Here is a 13324-nt window from a genome sequence, read left to right as displayed (position 1 = left end):
GAAAAAAGAAAGTGAGAAAAAGTGATAGAGAGAGAGAGAAAAAGGGGGAGGAGTGAGAGAAAAAAAGAGAAAGGAGAGATAAAGATAGAGGAAGAGATGGAGAGAGATAGAGAGAGGGAGACAGATGTAAAGTGGAAAGAAAGACAATAAGAGAGAGAAAGAGAGATAGATAGATAGATAGATAGATAGATAGATAGTGATAGATAGTGATAGATAGTGATAGACGGAAGATGCAAGTTACTTTCACAGTAAGACCCGGCACACCCCTCCGGTAACGCCCCCCCCCCCCGGATCAGCCCCTGCCCCCTCCACTCTCCTGCTCGGGGATGTCTTGTTTTCTTGTGTCTTGCCCTCCCTGGGGGTCTCCAGCAGCCAGCCAGACCCCCACATGCTTATTAGCATAGCCGCTGTGGTTGGCTGAGAGGGGCAGGGGCGTGGTGTGAGTGCTCCTCAAGCCCCCAGCCGCTGCTTCTCGCTGCCACTTGTCAAAGTGCTGCCCGGAGAGGGGCAGATCCTGTGCCTGAGCTCCCGGGGGCCCCGGCTCCTGCCCCACGCAGGTTCATGGGCTGGTGTCAGCGTGGGGTACAGATGCTGCTCACCACCGTGGGCGCGTTCGCCGCCTTCAGCCTCATGACCATCGCGATCGGTACGGACTACTGGCTCTACTCCCGGGCTCACGTCTGCAACGGGACCAACATCACCCAGGACGAGAGCCAGAGCCAGACCACAAAGAGCAAGGGCGACCTCACCCACTCGGGACTGTGGAGGATCTGCTGCCTGGAAGGTAACACGAGCTGCCCCAGCATCTGTCCCGGCAGGTTCATAGACATCTCGGGGTATCTAGTGGGGGCATTTAGTGGGCGACCCTGCTGATATCACTGAGCACCCCAATACTATAAGGGGTCAGATAAAGACCAATTATGCCCCCGCAACAGAGAGGGGAGGCAGCGAAGGGTAAACAAAGGGAGTATTGTCCTGTGTTACAGGCTGCGGAGGGGGGGTATTAAAGGCACGATATTGGGGTATCACAAGCAGGGTAGAGGGGGGTATCACAAGCAGGGTAGAGGGCGGTATCACAGGCGGGGTAGAGGGCGGTATCACAGGCAGGGTATCACAGACTAGTGCTGGGTCGCTCTCCAGGGTGCGTGGTGCTGAATCCAGCTCAGGAGGTCCCTTTGTACAGAGGAACCGAGTACCGCGGTACACAGGGGGTCGCATGCTCCAAGCCCCCCGCCCCCCTCGGTACCCGGGAGGGGGGGTCGCATGTTCCAAGCCCCCCCCCCAGTAACTCCCTCAGACAGTTACCTGCAGGTTCTAATGATCTGAATCAGTTTTGTGAGGTTGGGTGGTCACATGCATGTTTACAGCACATGTATGTGCATCTGAGCGGCCAGAATGTGTTATACAGATTATAGTGAATGCAGGGGTGTGTGAGACACGCGTGTTATATGTATAGGGACACATTATTCCCATCTCTGATTGCCCCTGGGGCATTAACTTGTATGCAGGTTTATTTGCATGTATGTAGTAATAGAGAACACCAATGGATGGAAGCTTGAAATCCATTATCAGTAAGCGGTTTCTGGTATCATTTCCATAGATCACACGGACCCTTCCCTCCCCAAGCAGACAAGGATTCCATAACTTGCCCCCCGCCTGGTTGGTTTTGCCTGGCAGAGGGGTATGTCTGCGCAGCTGGTTTACTCGGCTCTTTTTGGGGGGACTCATATATAGGATTATGTTTCTATATACATGTAGTAAGCGTCTGGGGGTGATTACGCTAACATTAGATGTGGGGTTGTATTATTTTGGCCCCCCTCCCGAGAATAATTCTTGCTACAGAGATCCCTCTCCCTCCGTTTTACTCTCTGATCTGCGGATGGTTTTCCTGAGCAGGAAGTGGTTGTAAAATGCAGCAGGAAGTTATGAGTGCATCTGAAAACAGCTTCCCCCTGAAACACAGCAATATTTTACCTGCCGCAGGCGTCAGTATAGCGTAAAGCTGCGCTTCAGCCCTTCCTCCGAGTCCCGAGGCAGATTACCCGCAGATATTGAAAGATACAAAGACGATTCTCAGGAGCTTAGAGACAGTTTCTTAAGAGTGTCAGCTCACGCTATCAGTACAAACCTCCTGTCTGTATTAACAGACTGTACCCGGCAGCAAAAGCCTATGGCTAGCCAGGGACCACACAGGCAACTATTACGGTTTGATCGGAATGGACACAGAACGGGCCACGGTCATACCACTGCCAGCGAGGGGACACTGTGCCCCAATTTTCCTGCTCGGGTAGGAGAAGTCTAAAGTCAGGGGATAAAAACCATGCACAGGACAGACATATGGCTGTCCTGAATTTAGAGAGGGTGGAAGATAAGAGGAGCAGCTTCCCGGCAGACGTGGTAGCTGTTAATACAGCGAGGGGATATAGTGTGAGGGGGGGTCCGTTAGAGGACCCCAGCAATGAGGTGCGCTGGTCGGATGAACAAAGCCCTTGACGTAGCAGGCGAAACGTTGAGTAACGCAGTCACAGAGCACGTTGTAGAACGATACCCGGCGCCCGTTATAAGGTAATATGAAAACGTCGCTCCGATCCCTCTTCCCACCGTAGCCGCTCTGCAGTCTGACCCCGTGCGCTGCGATTAGTTATATAACGCGGGCAGAAAAATTGTGAAGAAAATCCCAGGTGACGGCGAAGCGTTTAGCGGACTCCGTCTGCTTACACGTTGCCATGACGCCAGTCTCAGAGCCGCAGTTACAAGCTAATTGAATCAACAGATACACAAAGCCGAATTAACGAGGAGAGGTACGGCGATCGCGCCGCTCAGATCCTTATCCAAAATAAAACTTGGCTTCAGGCCTCTGTCGGGAGCGGCGGAATATCGATTGGGGTTTAATCTGGTGACGCGCAACGATGGGACACTCGGCGCATATTTACAGATCCACGGCACAAAAATATTTAAAATAAACTGCAAAGATTTAGAAATGAAAAAGTGCGTTTTAATGATTTGCTTTTATAAAGGAAAAATATATGTCAGTTGGAAATCGCTTGCCCCGTCATAGGATCGACGACCCCATGAAATATTTGGGCAAGAAACTAAGAAATAAAGACTGTTGAGTTGTCCAGAAATCTTCCGATACCAGCTCCCTTTTCAGTGCATAGGGAGTGGGGAGTGAACAGGGTGGAGAGAGGCATGACTGTGTGTGAAGAGCACACACATGTAAATAGAGTTTAAAGGGACACAGTTGGGTTCAGCTGGCCCAGCTCGGGTCACCCTGGCTTTTCTGGAGGAGTCTTGTCACTTTATCTCGAAGTTGGGAGAGCAGCACCAGGGGGGCTTCTCAGAAATGTCTTCTTTACGGCTCATCTGCCATCGCTTTCCTGCGTTGTCTAATCCGCTTCTTCTAACCGACGGGTGTTTTCAGCAAAAGAGCAGATTCAGATTTTGCATTAACTGATTGTGAAAGATTTTTTAGTTACTTAAGAGATTCTCTACCGAGGCAACTAGAAAAAAAGCCGAAAAGTGTCTTCTTTGAAAGGCATAGATGGATTTAAATAGAGGTTTTTATGATTAATATCAGCACACCCAGCGATGCGAGATACCAGACAGAAATTAGCGCCACCATAAACAAGTGGATGTATTGTGGATGTGGAGGGGCAGGCGACTGGGCACAGGGAGGAGCTTCTTATACTACAAGTTCCTCGAGGGTGGGACCAAGATGAGTGAGCTCTGCCTGGAGCCTCAAAAAAAACTACATTTATCATCACTTTGTACTCAATTACAGTATAGGAAGGCCTTTAGACATCCTGGACTATTACTATAGCCTTACCCCAGCACAACAAATGCACCAATGGGCCCCAACCAGGACGGAAGATGATATTTAGGTCTGTGATCTCCTAGAGGTTTGGGATTTTCAGTGGTCCCTGTCTGCCTTCAGAAATACCTACAGCAGGAACTGCATGGAAATCTGAGGAACACAGAAAGGAGGCAGTACAGTGACGATGCGGCAGCAGAGCCCTCGGGCATTATGAGAATGTCATAGGCTGGCTGCCGATCCGAGCACCTGAGGGTTTAAGGGGCCGTGTCTTTTGATGACATCTTCCTCGACTAACTAGCCAAGGAAGATGTCATCAAAAGACACGGCCCCTTAAACCCTCAGGTTTAAGGCGAGCCATGTGTAACATTTATCCAAACCATGGAGCCTACCGTTACCATGGACACTCCCCTCTATCATGCGTTATGGGCCCTAATGACGTCTAGGGGTCCTAAGCATCACCCTAGAATTGGGACACGGCTACCAGTCACCAGAGCTTTTCTGCATTAATTTAATTAATGTATTACAGAAAACCAATGACATCACAATCACTTCATTAATCTCCCTTCCTTGTCAGGGTTTTGTGACTATGAGGTCATTACTGACTCAATTGGCATTTTGCCTGCGATGAGGATTCACCCTTAGGGATGAGATGACATCACTCACGGGATCGGCTGTTAATTTTCAGTACAAGTAAAAAGTGCAGGAATAGAGAGAGTCTGTGCATTCTACACGAGAGCGACAAACACAGCTCTAGGTTTGTTTTTTGACTACCAATCCCATTATCCTCAGCCTCTACAGGTTACAAGAGCCCCCCTCCCCCCACAGAGTTCAGCCTCTGGGCACAGGGGAGCTATATACGATAAGTCGATCATGATTTCGAGGCAGGGTGGGGGCTTCATGCACTCAATGGAAACAGCCCGACGCGAGTCGAAGATTATATATTGAAGTGAAACTACAAGGAGAAGAAAGGTTCGGCGGCTTCACAAGCCAGACGCGTTCTCCTCGGAACGACGGGTTATGCGCATGCAGAGTCCCCGTCTGCACGACTTTTATGCCGGAGATTTCTCGCCGGCTCTGGAAACATCACAAGCTTCACATCTTGTGTCACCAAAATGCTGTGTGACATCTCTGAGCGCGAGCCACGGGGGGCCGACAGGAATAAAGATCGCTTTATATCAACGAGGCCTTTTCATAAACGTGATACAAAGTGAATTTAACGTCTCCAGCCACGAGCCACAAAATCTGCCACACAAACACACACACATATATACTCTAATACACACATATCTCTATATATTCTGTAACACACAAAATATATATATATATATAATACATACTGTAACACACGCATGATATCTCTATATATTCTGTAACACACAAATTATATATATATATATATAATATATACTGTAACACACGCATGATATCTCTATATATTCTGTAACACACAAATTATATATATATATATATAATATATACTGTAACACACGCATGATATCTATATATATCCTGTAACACAAATTATATATATATATATATAATATATACTGTAACACACGCATGATATCTCTATATATTCTGTAACACACAAATTATATATATATATATATAATATATACTGTAACACACGCATGATATCTATATATATCCTGTAACACAAATTATATATATATATATATAATATATACTGTAACACACGCATGATATCTCTATATATTCTGTAACACACAAATTATATATATATATAATATATACTGTAACACACGCATGATATCTCTATATATTCTGTAACACACAAATTATATATATATATATATATATATGATATATTCTGTAATACACGCATGATATCTATATATATTTATTTTGTAATACACGGATGATATCTATATATTCTATATTACACGCATTATATTGATATATTACATGTATTATGGATTATATCAATATATTCTATATTACGCCTCTCTATCATATATTCTGTAATACACGCGTTACGCCTCTCTATCATATATTCTGTAATACACGCGTTACACCTCTCTATCATATATTCTGTAATACACGCGTTATACCTCTATCATATATTCTGTAATACACGCGTTACACCTCTCTATCATATATTCTGTAATACACGCGTTACACCTCTCTATCATATATTCTGTAATACACGCGTTACACCTCTCTATCATATATTCTGTAATACACGCGTTACACCTCTCTATCATATATTCTGTAATACACGCGTTACACCTCTCTATCATATATTCTGTAATACACGCGTTACACCTCTCTATCATATATTCTGTAATACACGCGTTACACCTCTCTATCATATATTCTGTAATACACGCGTTACGCCTCTCTATCATATATTCTGTAATACACGCGTTACACCTCTCTATCATATATTCTGTAATACACGCGTTACACCTCTCTATCATATATTCTGTAATACGCGCGTTACACCTCTCTATCATATATTCTGTAATACACGCGTTACACCTCTCTATCATATATTCTGTAATACACGCGTTACGCCTCTCTATCATATATTCTGTAATACACGCGTTACACCTCTCTATCATATATTCTGTAATACACGCGTTACACCTCTCTATCATATTTCTGTAATACACGCGTTACACCCTCTCTATCATATATTCTGTAATACACGCGTTACACCTCTCTATCATATATTCTGTAATACGCGCGTTATACCTCTATCATATATTCTGTAATACGCGCGTTACACCTCTCTATCATATATTCTGTAATACACGCGTTACACCTCTCTATCATATATTCTGTAATACACGCGTTACGCCTCTCTATCATATATTCTGTAATACACGCGTTACACCTCTCTATCATATATTCTGTTAATACACGCGTTACACCTCTCTATCATATATTCTGTAATACGCGCGTTACACCTCTCTATCATATATTCTGTAATACACGCGTTACACCTCTCTATCATATATTCTGTAATACACGCGTTACGCCTCTCTATCATATATTCTGTAATACAGCGCGTTACACCTCTCTATCATATATTCTGTAATACACGCGTTACACCTCTCTATCATATATTCTGTAATACACGCGTTACACCTCTCTATCATATATTCTGTAATACACGCGTTACACCTCTCTATCATATATTCTGTAATACACGCGTTACGCCTCTCTATCATATATTCTGTAATACACGCGTTACACCTCTCTATCGTATATTCTGTAATACGCGCGTTACGCCTCTCTATCGTATATTCTGTAATACACGCGTTACACCTCTCTATCATATATTCTGTAATACGCGCGTTACACCTCTCTATCATATATTCTGTAATACACGCGTTACACCTCTCTATCATATATTCTGTAATACACGCGTTACACCTCTCTATCATATATTCTGTAAATACACGCGTTACGCCTCTCTATCATATATTCTGTAATACACGCGTTACACCTCTCTATCATATATTCTGTAATACACGCGTTACACCTCTCTATCATATATTCTGTAATACACGCGTTACACCTCTCTATCATATATTCTGTAAATACACGCGTTACGCCTCTCTATCATATATTCTGTAATACACGCGTTACACCTCTCTATCATATATTCTGTAATACACGCGTTACACCTCTCTATCATATATTCTGTAATACACGCGTTACACCTCTCTATCATATATTCTGTAATACACGCGTTACACCTCTCTATCATATATTCTGTAATACACGCGTTACACCTCTCTATCATATATTCTGTAATACACGCGTTACACCTCTCTATCATATATTCTGTAATACGCGCGTTACACCTCTCTATCATATATTCTGTAATACACGCGTTACACCTCTCTATCATATATTCTGTAATACACGCGTTACACCTCTCTATCATATATTCTGTAATACACACGTTACACCTCTCTATCATATATTCTGTAATACACGCGTTACACCTCTCTATCATATATTCAGTAATACGCGCGTTACACCTCTATCATATATTCTGTAATACACGCGTTACACCTCCTATCATATATTCTGTAATACACGCGTTACACCTCTCTATCATATATCTGTAATACACGCGTTACACCTCTCTATCATATATTCTGTAATACACGCGTTATACCTCTATCATATATTCTGTAATACGCGCGTTACACCTCTCTATCATATATTCTGTAATACACGCGTTACACCTCTCTATCATATATTCTGTAATACACGCGTTACACCTCTCTATCATATATTCTGTAATACGCGCGTTACACCTCTCTATCATATATTCTGTAATACACGCGTTACACCTCTCTATCATATATTCTGTAATACACGCGTTACACCTCTCTATCATATATTCTGTAATACACGCGTTACAGCCTCTCTATCATATATTCTGTAATACGCGCGTTACACCTCTCTATCATATATTCTGTAATACACGCGTTACACCTCTCTATCATATATTCTGTAATACACGCGTTACACCTCTCTATCATATATTCTGTAATACACACGTTACACCTCTCTATCATATATTCTGTAATACACGCGTTACACTCTATCATATATTCTGTAATACGCGCGTTACACCTCTCTATCATATATTCTGTAATACACGCGTTACACCTCTCTATCATATATTCTGTAATACACGCGTTACACCTCTCTATCATATATTCTGTAATACGCGCGTTACACCTCTCTATCATATATTCTGTAATACACGCGTTACACCTCTCTATCATATATTCTGTAATACACGCGTTACACCTCTCTATCATATATTCTGTAATACACGTGTTACACCTCTCTATCATATATTCTGTAATACACGCGTTACACCTCTCTATCATATATTCTGTAATACACGCGTTACACCTCTCTATCATATATTCTGTAATACACGCGTTACACCTCTCTATCATATATTCTGTAATACACGCGTTACACCTCTCTATCATATATTCTGTAATACACGCGTTACACCTCTCTATCATATATTCTGTAATACACGCGTTACACCTCTCTATCATATATTCTGTAATACACGCGTTACACCTCTCTATCGTATACGCGGTCCCTCTCTATCATATATTCTGTAATACGCGCGTTACACCTCTCTATCATATATTCTGTAATACACCGCGTTACACCTCTATAATATTCTGTAATACGCGCGTTACACCTCTCTATCATATATTCTGTAATACGCGCGTTACACCTCTCTATCATATATTCTGTAATACACGCGTTACACCTCTCTATCATATATTCTGTAATACACGCGTTACACCTCTCTATCATATATTCTGTAATACACGCGTTACACCTCTCTATCATATATTCTGTAATACACGCGTTACACCTCTCTATCATATATTCTGTAATACACGCGTTACCCTCTCTATCATATATTCTGTAATACACGCGTTACACCTCTCTATCATATATTCTGTAATACACGCGTTACACCTCTCTATCATATATTCTGTAATACCGCGTTACACCTCTCTATCATATATTCTGTAATACACGCGTTACACCTCTCTATCATATATTCTGTAATACACGCGTTACACCTCTCTATCATATATTCTGTAATACACGCGTTACACCTCTCTATCATATATTCTGTAATACACGCGTTACACCTCTCTATCATATATTCTGTAATACACGCGTTACGCCTCTCTATCATATATTCTGTAATACACGCGTTACGCCTCTCTATCATATATTCTGTAATACGCGCGTTACGCCTCTCTATCATATATTCTGTAATACACGCGTTACACCTCTATCATATATTCTGTAATACACGCGTTACACCTCTCTATCATATATTCTGTAATACACGCGTTACACCTCTCTATCATATATTCTGTAATACACGCGTTACACCTCTCTATCATATATTCTGTAATACACGCGTTACACCTCTCTATCATATATTCTGTAATACACGCGTTACACCTCTCTATCATATATTCTGTAATACACGCGTTACGCCTCTCTATCATATATTCTGTAATACACGCGTTACACTCTCTATCATATATTCTGTAATACACGCGTTACACCTCTCTATCATATATTCTGTAATACACGCGTTACACCTCTCTATCATATATTCTGTAATACACGCGTTACACCTCTCTATCATATATTCTGTAATACACGCGTTACACCTCTCTATCATATATTCTGTAATACACGCGTTACACCTCTCTATCATATATTCTGTAATACACGCGTTACACCTCTCTATCATATATTCTGTAATACACTCGTTACACCTCTCTATCATATATTCTGTAATACACGCGTTACACCTCTCTATCATATATTCTGTAATACACGCGTTACACCTCTCTATCATATATTCTGTAATACTCGCGTTACACCTCTCTATCATATATTCTGTAATACACGCGTTACACCTCTCTATCATATATTCTGTAATACACCGTTACACCTCTCTATCATATATTCTGTAATACACGCGTTACACCTCTCTATCATATATTCTGTAATACGCGCGTTACACCTCTATCATATATTCTGTAATACACGCGTTACGCCTCTATCATATATTCTGTAATACACGCGTTACGCCTCTCTATCATATATTCTGTAATACACGCGTTACACCTCTCTATCATATATTCTGTAATACACGCGTTACACCTCTCTATCATATATTCTGTAATACGCGCGTTACACCTCTCTATCATATATTCTGTAATACACGCGTTACACCTCTCTATCATATATTCTGTAATACACGCGTTACACCTCTCTATCATATATTCTGTAATACAGCGCGTTACACCTCTCTATCATATATTCTGTAATACACGCGTTACACCTCTCTATCATATATTCTGTAATACACTCGTTACGCCTCTCTATCATATATTCTGTAATACACGCGTTACACCTCTCTATCGTATATTCTGTAATACCGCGTTACACCTCTCTATCATATATTCTGTAATACACGCGTTACACCTCTCTATCATATATTCTGTAATACACGCGTTACGCCTCTCTATCATATATTCTGTAATACACGCGTTACACCTCTCTATCATATATTCTGTAATACACGCGTTACACCTCTCTATCATATATTCTGTAATACACGCGTTACACCTATCATATATTCTGTAATACACGCGTTACACCTCTATCATATATTCTTGTAATACACACGTTACACCTCTCTATCATATATTCTGTAATACACGCGTTACACCTCTCTATCATATATTCTGTAATACCGCGTTACACCTCTCTATCATATATTCTGTAATACACGCGTTACACCTCTCTATCATATATTCTGTAATACACGCGTTACACCTCTCTATCATATATTCTGTAATACACGCGTTACACCTCTCTATCATATATTCTGTAATACACGCGTTATCACCTCTCTATCATATATTCTGTAATACGCGCGTTACACCTCTCTATCATATATTCTGTAATACACACGTTACGCCTCTCTATCATATATTCTGTAATACACGCGTTACGCCTCTCTATCATATATTCTGTAATACACGCGTTACACCTCTCTATCATATATTCTGTAATACACGCGTTACACCTCTCTATCATATATTCTGTAATACACGCGTTACACCTCTCTATCATATATTCTGTAATACACGCGTTACACCTCTCTATCATATATTCTGTAATACACGCGTTACACCTCTCTATCATATATTCTGTAATACACGCGTTACAGCCTCTCTATCATATATTCTGTAATACACGCGTTACCCTCTCTATCATATATTCTGTAATACACGCGTTACACCTCTCTATCATATATTCTGTAATACGCGCGTTACACCTCTCTATCATATATTCTGTAATACACGCGTTACGCCTCTCTATCATATATTCTGTAATACACGCGTTACACCTCTCTATCATATATTCTGTAATACACGCGTTACACTCTCTATCATATATTCTGTAATACACGCGTTACACCTCTCTATCATATATTCTGTAATACACGCGTTACACCTCTCTATCATATATTCTGTAATACACGCGTTACACCTCTCTATCATATATTCTGTAATACACGCGTTACACTCTATCATATATTCTGTAATACACGCGTTACACCTCTCTATCATATATTCTGTAATACACGCGTTACACCTCTCTATCATATATTCTGTAATACACGCGTTACGCCTCTCTATCATATATTCTGTAATACACGCGTTACACCTCTCTATCATATATTCTGTAATACACGCGTTACACCTCTCTATCATATATTCTGTAATACACGCGTTACACCTCTCTATCATATATTCTGTAATACACGCGTTACACCTCTCTATCATATATTCTGTAATACACGCGTTACACCTCTCTATCATATATTCTGTAATACACGCGTTACACCTCTCTATCATATATTCTGTAATACACGCGTTACACCTCTCTATCATATATTCTGTAATACACGCGTTACACCTCTCTATCATATATTCTGTAATACACGCGTTACACCTCTCTATCATATATTCTGTAATACACGCGTTACACCTCTCTATCATATATTCTGTAATACACGCGTTACACCTCTCTATCATATATTCTGTAATACACGCGTTACACCTCTCTATCATATATTCTGTAATACACGCGTTACACCTCTCTATCATATATTCTGTAATACACGCGTTACACCTCTCTATCATATATTCTGTAATACACGCGTTACACCTCTCTATCATATATTCTGTAATACACGCGTTACACCTCTCTATCATATATTCTGTAATACACGCGTTACACCTCTCTATCATATATTCTGTAATACACGCGTTACACCTCTCTATCATATAATTCTGTAATACACGCGTTACACTCTCTATCATATAATCTGTAATACACGCGTTACACCTCTCTATCATATATTCTGTAATACACGCGTTACACCTCTCTAATCATATATTCTGTAATACACGCGTTACACCTCTCTATCATATATTCTGTATACACGCGTTACACCTCTCTATCATATATTCTGTAATACACGCGTTACACCTCTCTATCATATATTCTGTAATACACGCGTTACGCCTCTCTATCATATATTCTGTAATACACGCGTTACACCTCTCTATCATATATTCTGTAATACAACGCGTTACACCTCTCTATCATATATTCTGTAATACACGCGTTACGCCTCTCTATCATATATTCTGTAATACACGCGTTACACCTCTCTATCATATATTCTGTAATACACGCGTTACACCTCTCTATCATATATTCTGTAATACACGCGTTTACACCTCTCTATCATATATTCTGTAATACACGCGTTACACCTCTCTATCATATATTCTGTAATACACGCGGTTACACCTCTCTATCATATATTCTGTAATACACGCGTTACACCTCTCTATCATATATTCTGTAATACAC

General features: G+C 40.9%; 1 protein-coding gene across 1 annotated transcript in view; it reads left to right on the top strand.

Moving 5' to 3' along the window:
* The first annotated feature begins 561 nt into the window (after positions 1–561).
* CACNG4 (calcium voltage-gated channel auxiliary subunit gamma 4) overlaps positions 562–13324 on the top strand; it is a 35019-nt gene continuing 22256 nt past the window's right edge. Inside the window, exon 1 of the mRNA XM_053453543.1 lies at positions 562–784. Coding sequence (XP_053309518.1) covers positions 562–784 — 223 coding nt within the window. The remainder of the gene's footprint in view (positions 785–13324) is intronic.

This window comes from Spea bombifrons, chromosome 13, assembly GCF_027358695.1.
Source record: "Spea bombifrons isolate aSpeBom1 chromosome 13, aSpeBom1.2.pri, whole genome shotgun sequence".
Lineage (NCBI taxonomy): Eukaryota > Metazoa > Chordata > Amphibia > Anura > Pelobatidae > Spea > Spea bombifrons.
The sequence above is the reverse complement of the archived record's forward strand: the minus strand, read 5'-3'. Positions and strand labels throughout refer to the sequence as shown.